Genomic DNA, 19,717 nt, shown 5'->3' on the forward strand with positions numbered 1-19,717 from the left:
TGTTCCTTGATAACTGCCTGGCTGGAATTGAAGTCCTGTGTTGCTCTGTTGGTAAGAGCAGGACGCTAGCTAAATCCAAGGTTGTGGCTTCAATTCCCACAGGGATTACAAAGGCCTACACTTACAAAAAAATGTATGCACTGTACTGTGCTGTAAGTCGATTTGGATGAAAGTGTCTGCTCAGTGGCGTGTAGTGTTATTATTATTCAGTGTGGTGCTGTGAAAGCCATGCTCTGGCACTGTGTGAGTGGGTACTGAGTCAGTGTCTGGGCTCAGGCTGGGTGTCTGGGCCAGGCTGTTAAACCAACAGAGCCTGGCGGCAGGACCGATGCCAGCCCCGCCACCACCGGCCAGGGAGTTTGGAGGGCGGCTTCCTGCCATCTCTCCTGGTGCAGCAACTAAACATGCGACTGAGATAATGATTGACAAACAACATTAGACCATATAGAAAACAACTCCACGGAGGTGGCAGGCGCTGATGGAGAGAAGGAGAATCTTACACAGGTTGTCTTGTCTTACCATCAGTTGGGAGTTTGCACAGTCTATCATCCGTGAGGCCAAAACACCAAAGTGTTATGACTAGACATGGGGGTGTGCTGTTCAACAGGGTCCATGTTCTATTGGAAACATTCGAAAGTTTCCATGTTCTATCGGAAACATTCTAAAGGTCTGTGTTCTTTCTGCAACATTCTAAGTGTGCCATGTTCTATCTGCAAAATTCTCAAGGTTTCATGTTCTATCTGCAAGATTCTAAATGTTCTAATGAATAAGCCCTTGATAGGACTTGCAGTGGCATCCATGGTATTGAACTAGATAAATTCCACAAGGCCTGTCATTTAGGGATATGTGAAGCTGCAGAGAAGCTGGTGTGTGACCTTTTCCCTTTTTTACAGCATTTGCCTTGCAGCCTGTGTACAAGCACCAACGCCTCTTTGGTTTAAAACTGTAAAATGACATTTGTCCGGCCTGAACTCTGGGTGTTCAGTTTAATAAAAAAGAATTGCTCAAAATGTACGAAACGTGACTTCAACGTGTTACATGTATATGCAGTAGCAAGCAGAACTCAGGAAAGATCATTTTATGCCCTTGGGTGCTCATACATGAGTGGCCTGCGGGTATATAGTTTTCCTGAATCCGCCATACTTGGATCATTTGTTAAACACGTGGCAGTTTTCAGCTTAAAATTTGAGTGCTTCATGTGGTTGTATCAAACCTTTTAGATGGGTACCTGATAGGCATGATGCTGGGATAGATATGTGAAACTGGGAAAGAGGTTGTTTTAAACATAGTTCATATTGTATGATGGAGAGTCGTTACATTCATGAAAAAGAGCAACATGAAGTTAATTGAAGAAATGTCTGCCTTGGTATGCAAACTATTAGAAAATGAGAGTTAGCCAGAGTCTCTCTATCCTTCTCTCTGACAGACTGTCTCTGATTGGGAGAAGTGATATCCAGTGAAGGTGATAGGCTAGCAACTTAACAATCTTGTATGTATCTACAGTATGTCTGAATATGCCACAGTATGCAGCTGTCCTGCCTTCCCCTAGGCTACTCTTCTCCTTTCCCACCCATCAAGAAGAAGAATATAGCAAGCAACGTATCAAATAATAGTACCACTATCAGACAATCATTACAGCAATATTTTATTTATGTTTCATTTCACAATCAAATACAATTGTATTTGTCACATGCTTCATAAACAACAGGTGTAGGCTACCAGTGAAATGCTTACTTATGGGCCCTTCCCAACAATGCAGAGAGAAAATAGAGAAATATACCTTTTTTTTATTAAATGTCTTTATTTTTTATATAACCTTTATTTAACTAGGCAAGTCATTTAAGAACCAATTTGTATTTACAATGACGGCTTACACATAAAAATGTGAAAACACGTAATAATAACATTTATAATAAATACACAATGAGTAACAATAACCTGGCAATTCACAGGGTACCAGTACCGAGTCGATGTGCAGGGGTACGAAGTAATTGAGGTTGATATGTATGGAATAAAGTGACTAGGATAGATAATAAACCGTAGCAACAGCGTATGTAATGAGTCAAAAAAGCTAGTGCAAAAAGCATCAATGCAGAAAGTCTGGGCCGCTATTTGGTTAACTATTTAGCAGTCTTATGATTTGTGGTTAGAAGCTGTTCAGGGTCCTGGTGGTTCGAGATTTGGTGCATCGGTTCCGCTTGCCGTGCGGTAGCAGAGAGAACAGTCTGTGACTTGGGTGGCTGGAGTCTTTGACAATTTTTATGCCCTTCCTCTGACCACGCCTAGCAGTGGTCCTGGTTGGCAGGTAGTACGGCCCCAGTGACGTACTGGGCCGTACCCACTGTCCTCTGTAGCGCCTTGTGGTCGGATGCCAAGCAGTTGTCATACCAAGTGGTGATGCAGCCAGTCAAGATTCTGTCAATGGTCCAGCTGTATTAACTTTTTGAGTATCTGAGGCCCCATGACAGTTCTTTTCAACCTCCCGAGGGGGAAGAGGCGTTGTTATGCCCTCTTCACATTTGTGTTGGTGTGTGGACCATGATAGATCCTCAGTCATGTGAACACTGAGGAACTTGAAGTTCTCCAACCAGCTCCACTACAGCCCCAAAAACAGGTCTTCTATAGAATGACTCAATTGAGAAATGAAACTCCTTTGAGAAAAGCACATACTGTCTGAGCAACTTCTACAGATGAGAACATTAGTTTGAATATTACACTAGTGTTGTTCACTGTCAATTGTATATCTCAGATTAAGTCAAGAATGCGAACCATTCATAGATGTCATAATATTTAGAGAGCATTTGTCAAAACAATGTGATGAACACAATCCCAACTCCACCCATGAATACATTCCTGTGATACAATAAAAGAAACAAAGTCTTGAAAGTTTACATTCAGCTATTGTGTGGGGAAACGTCACTTTTTGCTGATAAGTGTGTTGCTGAAGCTTATTTTAGTCCCCACCTCACCACTTGGTGGCAGGGTAGAGAAGTGTGGTTACAGCAGTACAGTAGCTTGTGTTAAACATTTGTACCAACAGAGGGTACTATAACACAGCCATTTCAATTCAGATTTGAAATAGTTTATATCAATTATCCTGAGAAAGTAACTTGGTTGAGATGTCAATAATGCACAGTTCAGTTGATGCTGATAATCTCAAACTCTATCATAGGTTATTTTAGGTTTATTTACAAAGATTGTTATGACTAAACAGACAAGTTAAAGGCTTTTATTTTCAAAACAGAAATAGAGAAAAAACTATACATATCTATTTAGAACTGAGATGTATGGGGAAAAAAAAGGCAACAAGACAATTGAGGTTCACATTGACAATGATCTGAATGAATAAGTGGATAGTGCTCATCCACTGGTGGCTAATTCAAACGGATAGTGCTGGGGGTATTCATGGATGACTTTCAGGGCTTCATTGTACAACTCCAAGTCTGAAAGGAAAAAAAAAACTATATTATATGCAAAAACATAGATCTGTAAAAAAAACAAAGAGCCGTCAAACCAGCTAAAGTCTTTGGCAAGTTAAAAAGTTCACTCAGCAATATCATCACACCGTGGGGCAACATCAACAATAATTCAAATAAGACTACCACTACAGTTTCTCCCATATCTGTGCTCTCCCTTGATACCCCAAGGGTTGCCCACATTGGTAAGAGAGCATATTTTTTTAGATTTTGTTGGAGGAAGTCACTGTGTATAATGATGTAACTTTGCAGAGTGTACCTTTGAGAACACATTCCCTTTTCCACAGGAGAGATGACATACTTACCGAAAAGAATGCCTTGGTCTTCTCTGAGCATGTTATATGCGGAGGCCATTATTGCCCCTTTGTTGGACACTACACCAACCACCTCCACCACCCCACTCAGCTCCTCATCAAGCTGGGAAAGAGAAACAATGTTACATCAGGCAATGCACTAATAGCCATATGCCTTTGAAACTCAAGTACAATGTTCACTTTCAGTTTTAGGATGCCATGTTGTCATTGTCAGATCGTTTCATTCCTAATTCCTAGAAGATAGCTACTGTTCAACCAGTCTACTGTAGTTGGCTGGTTAAGTCTTGCAACTATACTCACCGGCTCGTTAAGTTCCACTGATGCAGACTTCCCTTCTCCATCCGAAAGAGTGAATGATTTTCCAGTTGGATGGACCTGTCATAGACGACAAAATAATGAATTGCGATTTAGTCATGCCAACTAGCTAGTTTGTTATAAAAGTAGCGACCCTTTCGTCAAGACGGCCATCCAATTTCTAGTGCTGAACTAACGTTAGGCCCAACAACAGCACTAACATATTACCTTCTCAACACGTCCAACGAAGCAAATCGCCCTGCTGATATATTGAGACAGCATAGAATGGTTTATTCTGGGTTTTGGTGACTCGAAAACTGCCATTTCGATAGATTTTGCAGAACACAACTTGAAATTCTAGCTACGATTGCGTAAAACAAGCAGCCGATAGCGCGGGAAATACTTTGTTACGGCGACGTTTCCTCGTTGTTCTATGCTCCATTCTTTCCCCGGACAGAAGCTTATGTTAACTATCGTTCCTCATATTAATATTTAAATGTCACATGCACGGATAATTTCATATACATAAACCTTCAATCATTTAAAGTGGAGAATAATATATAAACACCAGATTCAAAGCGACAGATTGCGGTACAATCATTATAAAACTGATTAGAATAAAATTGTTCTCGACATTGTTTCTAAACGGACCATTTACAGAACAGGAATGACCGGAAACAGATAAGACAACAGCAACAACACACTGGTCAAGGACTAACTACACGAAATCGCATAGATAATCTAACAACAACAAAAGTGTATGTTACTTTATTCGACTTTTTAACGAAAATAAAGACTGGTAGGGTAAGTAATTTGCTTTGGTTTGACGAACACCTAGCTAACCAGCTAGCTAACTAGACACTAAAGAACATTTAGCTAGTAGAGCATACGTGACATTTGATACTTCGGAAGTTGAAAGAAATCAAACTGAAAGTCACTCACTTGTATTCAGTTATGATATTGCGATCTGTGATCAACTTTCAGGCATACTCCTAGGTTCTACATACCAAAGGGTAAACACAACATGATTTCTTTATGCATTTTCCCATTCCAAGTGCCGTGATGATGTTGCCATATGCTTGCTAACGTTTGTTTTTCTCGCCTTTGCAGACCCAGTAAGGAGTCAGTATGTTCAGTTTTTTCGGAAATCGTAATAAAGACTCTTCCAAGAAGTCATCGTCAGAGGGTGGTACAGATGGGTTCGTGATAATAGGTGAGAAACAAATAATCAAACGTCAACCTGCTGACTTTGTAAGAGTCAGAGATGTGTATTTGCTTGATACTCAAAGTCTAGGTGTTCAACAGAACTTTGACGTTTCAGGTCGTCCTATTGCTCAGTAGACTCTGCTCAGTTCTGAAACGACCACATTTACCAAACATTTAACAAGTTGGGCAGAACACACACACATAAAGTAATGCTGTGATTTGTTATTGAATCCATGAAATGTGTGTATTCCACAATGCTCTACTGGTTGAACCATCCTTGTTTCATAATTAAATGACCAGGCCTCTCCTGGTTGCCTATTGATATCACCCAGAACAATGCTGTGGGGGTTGTGTGTCAGAGTTGCACACAATGACATGTTCAGTGCTACTGTATTAAACAATTGATTTTTAAATGTTTCAAAGCACTGTACACATTCAGTCAATAACATCGGTCTATATTTTTAGTTTATCTTTTTTTTTTTTATTATTTAAATTTCTATTAATATTTTTTGTCAACAAGACTAAATCCCGAACCTCTACTTTGTAACACTAGTAAATACTATAAGCTTAAAAAGTCCACATGTAGTTGTAAGTTTGTCACCAGCATTGAATAATGTCTTTCACCACTTCCATGAGGCTGAAATGAACCTGAAATGAAAATAAGTTGCGCAAAAAAGAAGTTTCCTCGTGCTCATGGGTCGTGGTAATAAGTCATAACAACAAGTTAGCATATGTTTATCATAAAGTTCAAAATGATAATATAGGATTTCTACTTGCTTTATGAAGATAAATCCTGCCAATTTTAAAGGTTAAAGGCAGAAACAACTTCTGTGGGTACCTTTCAAATTCTAAGTCCAAAATAATAAAAATGTTATTGTTAGTCAGGAATCTCCCTCCTCCCTCTTTCCTCTACCAGGAAAGTGCAGTATAATTGGCTCTTTATCCCGTGGCTTTGATTGGGAGCGCTGCTGGTGGACCTGGATTCAAATAGTACTCAAAATAATTTCAAATACTTTAGCTGGGCTTGATTGTGCTTGACTGGCACTATGGAACCAATAAAGTAGTCGCAAAAGTGCAAACACTGTCCATCTGGCACTCCAGACAGGCTAAAACTAACGCCAGAAGTAGTTAAAGTGATTTCAAATAGTATTTGGACCCAGGTATGGCTTTTGATGAAGCAGTAGACACAGATGGTCAGGAGTTGTATGTTTCGCTTGGCAGACAGAAGAGAGCCAGTCTCAGAGCCAGCGTTTCTTCCCAGATAAAGGAGAAAGAGTCTGACTGAGCACACAGATGTTTTAGTGTAAACCCTATGACTGTGCTCTGTTTAATCACATTCTCTGATTTAAAGATGCCAATGATGAGAGAGAGTGTGTGTGTGTGTGTGTGCGTTTCGTAAGGGAGGGATCAGTCAGATAGCTGATGAAACCAGGGAGTTTAAAAGGCAAATCACCAAATGGAATTCATAGATTTACTCTGGGTGTAATCAATGTTGATAGGAGTTGTTACAGAGCGCAAATCCAACAATGTAGGACTATGCTTCAGTCAAAGTTGGGGTAGTGGCTTTCAATTTAGGTACAGTTAGGTTAGTTTGTCCCGTTGCATTGAATGAATATTCAAAGATCATTTTCTGTGAGGATCATTTTTTATTTATTTTTGAAATAGTTTTAACTGTATCAAATGTAAAGTGTAGCTACTTTTTTCCCTGAAATCTGCCATTACATTTGCCATCTGCACCACAGCCTCTTTCCACTTTTCGAGAATTCCTGGTACTGATGGCTCCAGACCAAAGGGAGCAGATGTTCTTACAAAGCTGATCTGTGGGGCTCAGTCTGTGTCCATATGGCAGGGGGCATATCATGTGCCACTCCACTACCCTTTCACTTCCCCAGCCAGCGGCCTGCCGGTTGGGTATGTTCGGGCCAGGGCTGGGCTGTGGGAGAGAGCCAGCGGAAAATCCCAGTGGGCAGGGAACTGTGTGGCTGGCAGGCTGATCTTCTGAGGCCCTTCTCGCCTCCATCCACGTTTAGTTATTCAGACCAAGATAAATCCTCCTGGGGAAAGAGCAAGAAGGAGCAAGGCAGTGCAGTGAAAAAAGTTGTATTTTCAATTTTCTCAATGTTTCAGCACTATAAGATTGAAATAACACTCTGAAATTGTGAAAATTATAATGCCCTTTTAGTGAAAGAGCTTTTTTTGTATGTAAAAATATACATATGTGTCAACACACCCACATGATCAGACTGAGCAATTCAATGGCAAAATGAAAATAAATGATAAAAAGAGCTAACTTTATTTTTTTGGGGGGGGGGGGGGTTATTTTAATTGAATAAACACACAGTAATTATGTTAGACACACAGTGACGATTTAAAAATAACATTTATAAAGACTGCATGGGGGCTTTAAGGGAAACAATCTGCAGAGTCCGCCCCTGATGCTAGATGGAGAGATGGCTCACATTTGTCAGGGGTTCATGGAGTCGAATCTCATTTTACCTCAGACGATTAGCAAATTAGCTATTACAATAACGTCCTTTGACAAGGTTTGTATCCTACATCAGGCAAATCTCTCCCCAGTCTAAGCTGTTAATTTGTAACACCTAATATTTTCTCCTCCATTCTGTCAGATGGAATCCGATAAGAAAGGATTTGTTTTATTATCTCTGAAGTCATGAAGTCATCCAAGTCTAAGGCCTTCAGTCCCTCAAAGTGCGTGGTGTGTGTGTGCACCTGCCTGCAGCTGACACTCTTGAGGAGTTGTGCTGGTTGACTGCTGAAGTCATGAGCAGCTGCCTGTGCCTCTTCTGGGAGCCCATCTCCCTCTCACAGGCTCTTAACCCAGCCGGCAGACAGACAATAGCCTCACTTGTATTTGGATGGCTGTCAGTGTCTACAAGGAGTCTTTTTCACTAACATCGTGTTCAAAGGCCTACACCCCCACACCACGTTCATTTGAACAGTTGTCCTCATGTTGCTTTTCCTTGTCTGAAGTCTTTATTTATTGTGCCAGGATAGTAGGTCACTCAGTAACAATTGCCACAGTTTTCCAGGGAGTCCTAAAGTCATTGCAGGTAATGCAAGGATGGGTGTGCATGCGTGCATCATGCATGCGAGTTCATAAGTGTTTTAGTAATTGGTCACTGGTCATTAACAGAAGATTGTGAAAATAAATGTGAGGCTACTAACAGTGTCCAGCATTACTAGAGCTAGTTTGTTCTGCACTGGCAAAGATGTTTACGAGAAGCCTGCTAGCCTGACAAGCTGCATGTCATTGACCATGTCTATGCTCTGAGCAGGTCCCACAACTCCAGCACGAATCATGACATAACGTGATGTCATTGACAAGATCCACACTGCACAGAGCAGGTCGATGCAGAATGTAATGTGCTCCTTTTCTTTCCTCTTCACTTGATCAGCACATGATCCAAGCCAGAACCTTAGGCCTCTCTCCTGACCTGACACTGTTCAGAAAATATTTTATTTGAAACATTAATATATATATATATATGACACACACACACACTACCGTTCAAAAGTTTGTGGTCACTTTTGTTGTTTTCCATGAAAACATACATGAAATGATTTGTAAAATGAATGGAAAATATAGTCAAAACGTTGACAAGGTAATAAACAATGATTTTTTTTATTTAAATAATAATTGTGTCGTTCAAACTTTGCATTCGTCAAAGAATCCTCCATTTGCAGCAATTACAGCCTTGCAGACCTTGGGCATTCTAGTTGTCAATTTGTTGAGGTAATCTGAAGAGATTTCACCCCATGCTTCCTGAAGCTCCTCCCACACGTGATTGGCTTGATGGAAACTTCTTACGTACCATACGGTCAAGCTGCTCCCACAACAGCTCAATAGGGTTGAGATCCGGTGACTGTGCTGGCCACTCCATTATAGACAGAATACCAGCTGACTGCTTCTTCCCTAAATAGTTATTGCATAGTTTGGAGCTGTGCTTTGGGTCATTGTCCTGTTGTAGGAGGAAATTGGCTCCAATTAAGCGCCGTCCACAAGGTATGGCATGGCATTGCAAAATGGAGTGATAGCCTTCCTCCTTCTAGATCCCTTTTACCCTGTACAAATCTCCCACTTTACCACCACCAAAGCACACCCAGACCATCACATTGCCTCCACCATGCTTGACAGATGGTGTCAAGTACCCCTCCATCATCTTCTTCTTTGTGATCTGAACACCTCAAACTTAGATTCGTCTGTCAATCACTTTTTTCCAATCTTCCTTTGTCCAGTGTCTGTGTTTTGCCCATCTTAATCTTTTCTTTTTATTGGCCAGTTTGAGATGTCTTTTTCTTTGCAACTCTGCCTAGAAGGCCAGCATCCCAGAGTCGTCTCTTCACTGTTGACATTGAGACTGGTGTTTTGCGGGTACTATTTAATGAAGCTGCCAGTAGAGGACTTGTGAGGCATCTGTTTCTCAAACTAGACACTCTAATGTACCTGTCCTCTTGCTCAGTTATTCACCGCGGCCCTCCCACTCCTCTTTCTATTCTGGTTAGAGCCAGAGCAAGTTTGCTCTGTTTTGTGAAGGGAGTAGTACACAGCGTTGTATGAGATCTTCCGTTTCTTGTCTATTTCTCGCATGGAATAGCCTTCATTTCTCAGAACAAGAATAGACTGATGAGTTTCAGAAGAAAGCCCTTTGTTTCTGGCCATTTTAATCCTGTAATCGAACCCACAAATGCTGACGTTCCAGATACTCAACTAGTCTAAAAAAGGCCAGTTTTATTGCTTCTTTAATAAGCACAACAGTTTTCAGCTGTAACATAATTGCAAAAGGGTTTCCTAATGATCAATTCACATTTTAGAATGATAAACTTGGATTAGCTAACACAACGTACCATTGGAACATAGGAGTGATGGATGCTGATAATGGGCCTCTGTACGCCTATGTAGATATTCCATTTAAAAATCTGCTGTTTCCACTACAATAGTAATTTACAACATTAACAATGTCTACACTGTATTTCTGATCAATTGGATGTTATTTTAATGGACACTCAAAGGTGCTTTTCTTTCAAAAACATGGACATTTCTAAGTGACCCCAAACGTTTGAACTGTAGTGTACACGTTTGCCAGTCCAGGTTCACTTACAGTTATCCAAACACAGTCTTTCCATGATGTTGAATGTGAAAACATGCAGCCTTACTATAATGTGAAGTCAAGTACAACTGACCTGACCTGTCCTCTGTATCATCAAGCAGAGGTGTGTGTATTCTTGCTTTTGCCTCGTTGTCCCTCTCCTCCTGAAGCATTTAGTGAATGGGAGGTATAAACTCCTGCATGCTATTGAGCAGATGACGGATGCATGCTCTGTGTGTTACTGACTGAGAGAGAACGGGAAGGCGGGGCCTCTGTCTAACTGACTGAGCCCAGAAACAAGGCCATGCATGTACAATGCTGATGACGCATAACGGGGAGAACATAGGCTTACTTTACATGGCCCCTGTTGTCCTAGAGGACTTGCTCTGGAGGTGAACAATGCCAAGAATTTCTTCACAGATGTGGATGGAAATGTGGGCTAAATCTTGTGATGAAATTGTGGGAACTTTTGTACCTGTAGGACTAAAAGGGGCAAATCAAAGCTTTGAATACAAGGCATAGAATGAATTAATGTTGCATACTTATATCAAATTAAATTTATTTATATAGCCCTTCGTACATCAGCTGATATCTCAAAGTGCTGTACAGAAACCCAGCCTAAAACCCCAAACAGCAAGCAATGCAGGTGTAGAAGCACGGTGGCTAGGAAAAACTCCCTAGAAAGGCCGAAACCTAGGAAGAAACCTAGAGAGGAACCAGGCTATGTGGGGTGGCCAGTCCTCTTCTGGCTGTGCCGGGTGGAGATTATAACAGAACATGGCCAAGATGTTCAAATGTTCATAAATGACCAGCATGGTCCAATAATAATAAGGCAGAACAGTTGAAACTGGAGCAGCAGCACGGCCAGGTGGACTGGGGACAGCAAGGAGTCATCATGTCAGGTAGTCCTGAGGCATGGTCCTAGGGCTCAGGTCCTCCGAGAGAGAGAAATAAAGAGAGAATTAGAGAGAGCACACTTAAATTCACACAGGACACCGAATGGGACAGGAGAAGTACTCCAGATATAACAAACCGACCCTAGCCCCCCGACACATAAACTACTGCAGCATAAATACTGGAGGCTGAGACAGGAGGGGTCAGGAGACACTGTGGCCCCATCCGAGGACACCCCCGGACAGGGCCAAACAGGAAGGATATATGCCTCAAACATGGATGGAAATATGAATATGATAATGGAAAAGTAAGACACTAGACAAAATATTTTTATTTAAAAAGATTTTAAAGCTGCAATATGTACAACTTTTTGTGCGACCCGACAAAATTCACATTCACATTGTAAGTTATAGATCTGTCATTCTCATTGAAAGCAAGTCTAAGAAACTGTAGATCTGTTCTATGTGCAGTATTTCTGTGCTTCCGTTTTTAAGTTTAGTTTTTGTGTCTTTTACATTAGGTTTTGTACACAAGCTTCAAACCGCTAAAAGAAAATACAATATTTCTGGTTCTGGAAAATATATTTCACAGTGGTTTAGGTGGTACAATGATTCTCTACACTATGCCTGCTTGTTTTGTCACAAACTGAAATTAAGTGAACCATTCGAATTTTAGCTACCAGGAAATTATTTCTGCATAGTGCATCTTTTAAAAAAAAAAATCATCTGAATTTGAGGTTACTGAAGCTGAGAGACATTGTACTACTAGACTAGAGTAAGCTGATAGATACCATATTGATCCCGTGTTTTTATCATGGGGCTCTGGGCCTCCGTTCCCTTTCATGGAGATCATTTACCCTCTATAGAGAGAGACATTGGGTGACTGGAGACACTGAGCTCAGATCAAAGGAATCTGGTGAGATCAGGGAGGATGACTTCATGATGCAGAAAGAGTTCAGTCCCATAGGAAAGGGGAGTGAGGAGTGGAGATGGCAATGGTCACAGAGGAGAAGAAAGAGGGAGCGAGGGAGAAGAGGAGACGACAATGTGCAGTTAATTAGTCTAGTTACTAAGGCCCAGTCTTTTTCCCCCAGATGACATGATGCAAGAGGAATGGGTTTGGGAACACAGGCTAGGCTACACCAGAGAGAGGAATGGGGTTGGGAACACAGGCTAGGCTACACCAGAGAGAGGAATGGGGTTGGGAACACAGGCTAGGCTACACCAGAGAGAGGAATGGGGTTGGGAACACAGGCTAGGCTACACCAGAGAGAGGAATGGGGTTGGGAACACAGGCTAGGCTACACCAGAGAGAAGAATGGGGTTGGGAACACAGGCTAGGCTACACCAGAGAGAGGAATGGGGTTGGGAACACAGGCTAGGCTACACCAGAGAGAGGAATGGGGTTGGGAACACAGGCTAGGCTACACCAGAGAGAGGAATGGGGTTGGGAACACAGGCTAGGCTACACCAGAGAGAGGAATGGGGTTGGGAACACAGGCTAGGCTACACCAGAGAGAGGAATGGGGTTGGGAACACAGGCTAGGCTACACCAGAGAGAGGAATGGGGTTGGGAACACAGGCTAGGCTACACCAGAGAGGGGAATGGGGTTGGGAACACAGGCTAGGCTACACCAGAGAGAGGAATGGGGTTGGGAACACAGGCTATTATACCAGAGAGAGGAATGGGGTTGGGAACACAGGCTATTACGCCAGAGAGAGCTGCAGACATGCTCTGATCCACATAGTGCTCTGTGGAACAGTATTAATGTGTTACTTTGTTAATGCTGTGTAATCCATGAATGTGATCAGAATGCCACTCCACTCTTTCAACCACGTCTAATCACCCAATTGACCTGCTTTCCCAGAAGATGGAAAAAATAACCCAAAGAGGCTAATGACTTCTGTTCTGAAGACCACAGGGCAAGTAGGCCGTTGTAGATGGGGCTAGTAGTGGGTCTCGTGCACATGTATGTTGATGAAGAATCCAGGCCTAGGCCCGTGGTGTATAATGACAGAATATCTTTCCTTTTTGTTTTCCTCTCCAGGAGAAACTGTGGAAGAACAGAGGAAGACGACCCAGAACGCGAACATCGGCAAACCATCATGTAACGTTATTGTGCAACCATCAAAGGTGATTGTCTTTTATAACCAGGGGGCAGCGCTATGCAGAACATGCAGTATAACACTCTTTATGGGCTCTGGTCTAAACTAGAACGCTATGTAGGAGAAAGGCCAATGTAGTGTCATTTAGGACCCAACCTGGGCGATGTAACTCAAAACTGCCAAGTGGTTTGTCTCGTAAATGCTGTCCTCAGTACCAGGAAACACAACTGTTGTAGACTTAAACAGACAGCAGTGAGACTGACTGGCTCATCCTGCCTTCATATAGTCTGCCTACAGTCTGTTGCTGCTGTGTTGGGGACAGATGCTGAGTCGCATGGGTGTGATCCTGCACACACACACACAGAGACTTGAGGACCATCACATGCCACTACCATTCAGCACGCTCCATGCCTGCTTCACTGGGTCTGGACTGCAGTCTGGACATATGGTGGCTGTAGAGAAGCTCTATGGTGTTGCTGCTAGTTCTCTGTTTGATCTGGTTGGTCCTTGAAGTCGCCTGTGGTCATTATTATGGGTTTAATCAAGGCGTGTGTGTGTGTGTGTGTGTGTTGAAGCGTAAGCTGCATATGGTGACATGGCACTGCTGCTTGGCTCCCATTCAATGAGTGTTATCTACAGTGCTTTGCCTCCATGTTGCGCACCCTTCACCTACATGATGTACAAACTCCTACCTCCACCAATATAAACCTGTCCAGCTTCACACACTCTCCTGTGTTATGGGCAATATATGAAACATATGGAGGGCCAGATGGCAGGACCACTACCTACAGTGTTCTGTATTGGTTATTACAGAGGTAATTAGTGGTTAAGATGTAACGTTACTTTACATGTGAAGTGCTAGAAGTCATGAAAAAGCAAAGCACCACACTGCTTGCTGATCATGCTCCCAAGTGAGTCCTCGTCACTACCGTGTTTGAGAGAACCAACACTCAGACTCTTTTAAGGACGTTTCCGTGGTTACGTCCCAACCGAATGCTCTCTTAATTGAAGAGGAATAAGCCATTTCCTGTAACATCTTCTCTGCATTTAGGCTTTTATTCCAAGGCCCGAAGCACTGCTTAAGTCTCCAATCTAGCACTTTATGTGTACACTAAATCCTTTTCAATCAAATAAGTCAATTGAAGAGTACAAATAGTAGGCCGATTTAATATCATGGTAGACAGAATAATTGTATTGTGTGACGCTTGCTTGTGTTTAATAGTACACTTACTGGTACACTAGTTGAGTTGCTAAGGTTACGGTTTGGGACAGCACCCTAGTGACTTCCTCCCATGGATGTTGCCGAGTTCTGAAACCTCATCGGCATCAATCTGTTTTCATGTCTGACAAAAGTTAGCCACGTTAAGTGTTCCTTTTTCATTGTGTAGCCTACACTTGTTTCTAAATGCAATGTCTGAAGGTGGATGTTTTCTCACCTCTTCTCCTTAGTCCTCCAGTACCACACCTACCCAGGCCCACCACTCTCCAGCCCCTGCTCCACCTTCAGTGATCGCCCCATCACCAGGACCTATGTGGAAGCCCCCCGCGCCCATAGTGGAGGCAGCACTGTCTCTCCCAGAGCTACTAGGAGATGTCCCATTCACCCTGGCCCCCCATGTTTTGGCCATGCAGACAGGGGGTCCTGGGTTCCCCCTCTTCTCTGAGATGCTGATGTCGCCCCAAGACATCAACCACAACCTGGCCTCCTTCACCTATGACTTCACCCTGGAGAACTCTGTGCTCTGTGACCATTGACCTGTAGATTGACTTGCTGACTATGACCGCTGACCTTTTGATCTGTCAACCTCCCCTCCAATACCAGCCCTACGTCAATCCTGGGTCGTGTTCATTGGGCAGCAAACAGATGAAAACGTACTGAAACAAGACGGGACCATCTGTGCTTGTCCAATAAGAAAGGCACATGATTGTTTTCCAAAGTGTTTAGCTACATTTGCCCTACTGAACACTACCTTGGACTGTCTTGGCTCGTTACCATTCAGGTTTAGTTTCAGTCTGAGAATGGTAGTACTATAATTAATGGGAAACCTGGTTATTGTGATGATCAGAGTTAGAAAACAGGTGTGAGTCAGTTGGGGTCAAAACTGCACCTGCCGGCAGTGATGTAGGTTACACACAGTATGTAGGTAGATGGGTTCGCAGAGTTCCACCATTAAGATTGTAGACTACTAGTTCAAGGTGAATCACTTTCTGATGCGCCTGTCATAGTAGTGCTGGTTCACTGTTTTAAGAACGGTGTGTATCAGAAGAGCGCTAGCTTCATGTCTGACTGGCATGCTTCATCATAGCTTTGTTTCATTTGAACAGTGTCTGGGTCTGTAGATTCACCTGTTGTTGCTGTTAGTTTAGAAGTCACTGATTGACCTTTGGGTTTGCACTAATGTACGCATGAGACAGATTTCAGATAGTTTTCAAATCTTAGAAAGGAAATTACACGTATTCTTTATTTGGTTACGATGTTTTCTCTCTGCTGTCCTCACTTTTGCCCATGAAGTTAAGAACGCTTTAACAAAACATTTGAAAAAAGTGTTTGTGTAGCATAAGCATTTCTATAGAGGAACTATGTAGCTTTCTGATCTATTTTAACCTGTAAGAATATATATCCCCTATTTTTCAACATGTATTATCAGGACTCACTCGATATGGTGACTCTTATGTGGCCTTTCTCTCTTGATCATCATCAGCATGGCTCTAATGAACGCATCATGTGTTGTAACTTTCCCAAACGTTGTATTTATTGTTATTTATTCTGAACCAACCAAGTTTCCCCCAGTCTTCATGGCACAGTTTAGATTTGACAGTGTTTCAATGTATCCTGTCACATATACTGCATTCATTGCACACTGGCGAACAAATGATCTTGTGAACACACATATGTTCAGTTACCTCTGACTGCTGTACAAATGTGAGGGGGCAAGAAAATACCAATTATATATAGTTCAAATAATAGTCCTAAAAAGTATTTTAAGGAAACTCCCTATGGGTTAACTCCTAAGACAACCACTCAAGAACCCGAAAAGATGACTCATAAGTTGCTGTTATTTTCAGTGCCATGTTGTGGTATTCCACATCATGTGAAATCATCCATAGAGGCTGCATTTACACACACAGCCAAATGATTCTTTCTTTGATCAGTTCTTTTGCCAATAATTGTGAAAGAAAATCTGAATTGGGCTGCATGTGTAATCGCAGCCTTACTACTGCATACATTATGAAATATTTGGGATTTACCCTGTCTGGACAATCCTTTGCTGTGCATACCTGGAAACCAAGGGTATTTATATCTGTCTGTGTTAAACAATACTGTGGATTTCCCCAGGCCTCTTCCTCTCTTTGTAATTCAATCACTGACCTATAACATAGCATTTTTTAATTATTTTTTATTCACCGGCGTGGAAGGCTACAGTTGTTTGCTTTGTATTTTGGGGGGGGATTTGAGTTTGAGTAACTTAATTTATTTGGTTTACTTGGATGTGTTTTGGGGGTTTAGTTACGGTGTGGTTAATTTGTGGTTGTTGTGCATGTTTGCTATTAACAATACATTGTTTTCATTTATCTTGTCATTTTTAACTGAGGGGGTTTCTCTAAAGATGGTTGACCTGTAAAATCGTGAGTACTGTGTTTTTATTAGTAGTAGCTGGTACATAGGAAATACAGCACATTCGGAAAGTATTCAGACCCCTTGACTTTTTCCACATTTTGTTACGTTACATCCTTGTTTTAAAAGTAATTAAATTGTTTTTCCCCCCTCAATCTACACACAATACCCCATAATGAAAAACTGACATCACATTTACATAAGTCTTCAGACCCTTTACTCAGTACTTTGTTGAAGCACCTTTGGCGGTGATTACAGCTACAAGTCCTCTTGGTTATGATGCTACAAGCTTGGCACACCTGTATTTGGGGAGTTTCTCCCATTCTGTGCAGACCCTCTCAAGCTCTGTCAGGTTGGATGGGGAGCATCACTGCACAGATATTTTCAGGTCTCCTGAGATGCTCGATCAGGTTCAAGTCTGGGCTCTGGCTGAGCCACTCATGGACATTCAAAAACTTGTCCCGAAGCCACTCCTGCGTTGTCTTGGCTGAGTGCTTATGGTCGTTGTCCTGTTGGAACGTGAACCTTCGCCCCATTCTGAGGTCCTGAGAACTCTGTGGCAGGTTTGCATGAAGGATCTCTCTGAACTTTGCTCTGTTCATCTTTCTCTCGAGCCTAACTAGTCTCCCAGTCCCTCCAGCTGAAAAACATCCCCACAGCATGACGCTGCCACCACCATGCTTCACTGTAGGGATGGTTCCAAGTTTCTTCCAGACGTGACACTAGGCATTCAGGCAAAATAGTTGGTTTCATCAGACCAGATAATCTTGTTTTTCATCGTCTGAGAGTCCTTTAGGTGCCTTTTTGCAAACTCCAAGCAGGCTGTTATGTGCCTTTTTACTGAGGATTGGCTTCCTTTTGGCCACTCTACTATAAAGGCCTGATTGGTGGAGTGCTGCAGAAATGGTTGTCCTTCTGGAAGGTTCTCCCATCTCCACAGAGCAATTCTGGAGCTCTCTCAGAGTGACCATCGGGTTCTTGGTCACCTCCCTGACTAAAGCCCTTATCTCCCGATTGCTCAGTTTGGCCAGGCGGTCAGCTCTAGGAAGAGTCTCTTGGTTAATTCCAAACTTCTTCCATTTAAGAATGATGGAGGCCACTGTGTTCTTGGGGATTTTCAATGCTGCAGACATTTTTTGGTACCCTTCTGCAGATCTGTGCCTCAACACAATAATGTCTCGGAGTTCTACAGACAATTCCTTCGACCTCATGGCTTGATTTTTGCTCTGACATGCACTGTCAACTGTGGGACCTTATATAGACAGGTGTGTGCCTTTCCAAATAATGTCCAATCAATTGAATTTACTCCAATCAAGTTGTAGAAACAGCTCAAGGAAGATAAAAGGAAACAGGATGCACCAGAGCTCAATTTCAAATCTCATAGCAAAGCGTCTGAATACTTGTGTAAATAAGGTATTTCTGTTTAAGTTTTTGTAAATTTGCAAAAATGTCTAAACCTGTTTTGCTTTGACATGATTGTGTGTAGATTGATGAGGGACAAAATGCATTTAATCCATTTTAGAATAAGACTGTAATGTAAGTAAATGTGAAGGGGTCTTTAGAATGCTTGAAGGGGTGAATAGGGGTCTTTAGAATACTTTCAGAATGCACTATATGTCATATTGGGTTAGAGGATATGTTTTACATCCTATCTGCCCTACTTACCTGCTTCTGTTTTCATACCTGACCATCAGCCAAGTGTTTGCACGTTATCCTGATATTATGTACTCCGTGTTGGGGAAGCTACTTTGAACAGATCACGCTGTAGTCAGATGTTAAACTAATATGAAATTTATCCAATTAATCACAACAACAAAATTCAAGTGAGAATTTAGGCAGTCCGATGCTGAAAAAGAAAGATGATTGCCTATTTCACCCATATTTTATTTTTGGAAAATAGTAGTAGAATGTAGTTCCAGTAGTTAGCCACACCAGTAAATGATTTCAATGTAGTTCAACTACCACCAAGCTAGTGCAAAAATGTTGTTAAATCACCAGTTGAACTACATGTACAGTACTTCACTACTTTCCAACACTGCAAGTACTGTAACTTCAAATTGATATTAAGAGTTATGGAGGATGTTACATGCAATAATACATCTGGTTAACCTCTGAACATGCAGTTGTGCGTTCTTTGAAAATGTGCCTACCTCTGAAGAAGTTTGAATGCCACTTTAAAAAGCAAACTATTTTACCTTGTGGTAAATCTGCCAAGTTTACACCCCCTTATTCTGAACCCTGTCTTCAGCTTTACTTCCTTTTCAGTCCTTGTCCAATGCCTTTTATTTTGGTTCTGTATCTTGTATCTTGTGTTTTAATTGTATATGCATTTCATTTGTGAATCAGCTATACATAATCTTATGTTTGAATGTGGGTGAAAGAACTTGATCAAATTTGTACAAAAGCAGACTATTAAAAAATATGTAAACTATTGTGATGATTCTTGTCTTGTTGGTAGGGAAAATACATATGGTGCAAGTTTAGTACTTTGTAAATCTGTAATAAATGTGTTTGAACAGCAATATGTGGCTTTTTAGGAGGGGTCTAGATACAATAGTTTAATCTTTAAACTGTGCAGTGGTTGTTTCAATTTACTCAAACTTGTCAATGCCACGACGATGACTGGTCTAAAGCCGCTTGGGGAAAAATCGATTTGATTGGTCATCCAACTCGGGAACTCTGCGTCTTTCTAGAGCTCCGACTT

The 19,717-nt window shown here is 41.8% G+C and overlaps 2 protein-coding genes across 3 annotated transcripts; one reads left to right on the forward strand and one right to left on the reverse strand.

The window, feature by feature from the left end:
- Positions 1-3,217: 3,217 nt before the first annotated feature.
- rpa3 (replication protein A3) lies at positions 3,218-4,516 on the reverse strand. The gene is given in 4 exon segments (NM_001165089.2): positions 3,218-3,443; positions 3,782-3,893; positions 4,091-4,165; positions 4,313-4,516. Coding segments are annotated over 4 exon segments (366 nt in total). The 5' UTR covers positions 4,409-4,516; the 3' UTR covers positions 3,218-3,360.
- Positions 4,517-4,736: 220 nt separating this feature from the next.
- Positions 4,737-19,446, forward strand: LOC118941182 (UBAP1-MVB12-associated (UMA)-domain containing protein 1). Of its 2 annotated transcripts, XM_036953019.2 has the most exons (5): positions 4,740-4,888; positions 5,069-5,097; positions 5,195-5,297; positions 13,340-13,425; positions 14,847-19,446. In XM_036953019.2, the coding sequence occupies exons 3-5, from the start codon at positions 5,213-5,215 to the stop codon at positions 15,150-15,152; spliced, it is 477 nt and encodes a 158-aa protein (XP_036808914.1). In that variant the 5' UTR covers positions 4,740-4,888; positions 5,069-5,097; positions 5,195-5,212; the 3' UTR covers positions 15,153-19,446. The 2 variants fall into 2 exon arrangements, with proteins under 2 accessions (XP_036808913.1, XP_036808914.1); XM_036953018.2 differs by lacking the exon at positions 5,069-5,097 and having other exon boundaries at positions 4,737-4,888.
- Positions 19,447-19,717: the final 271 nt, after the last annotated feature.

This window comes from Oncorhynchus mykiss, chromosome 18 (genome assembly GCF_057628025.1).
Source record: "Oncorhynchus mykiss isolate SJ-2025 chromosome 18, ASM5762802v1, whole genome shotgun sequence".
NCBI classification, from domain to species: domain Eukaryota; kingdom Metazoa; phylum Chordata; class Actinopteri; order Salmoniformes; family Salmonidae; genus Oncorhynchus; species Oncorhynchus mykiss.

Bases quoted from the DNA above. Each gene is read 5' to 3' on its own strand.
- LOC118941182 (XM_036953018.2), top strand. From the start codon at position 5,213: ATGTTCAGTTTTTTCGGAAATCGTAATAAAGACTCTTCCAAGAAGTCA. The intron at 5,298-13,339 runs GTGAGAAACAAA...TTTCCTCTCCAG, and splicing joins AGATGGGTTCGTGATAATAG to GAGAAACTGTGGAAGAACAG. The intron at 13,426-14,846 runs GTGATTGTCTTT...TCTTCTCCTTAG, and splicing joins TTATTGTGCAACCATCAAAG to TCCTCCAGTACCACACCTAC.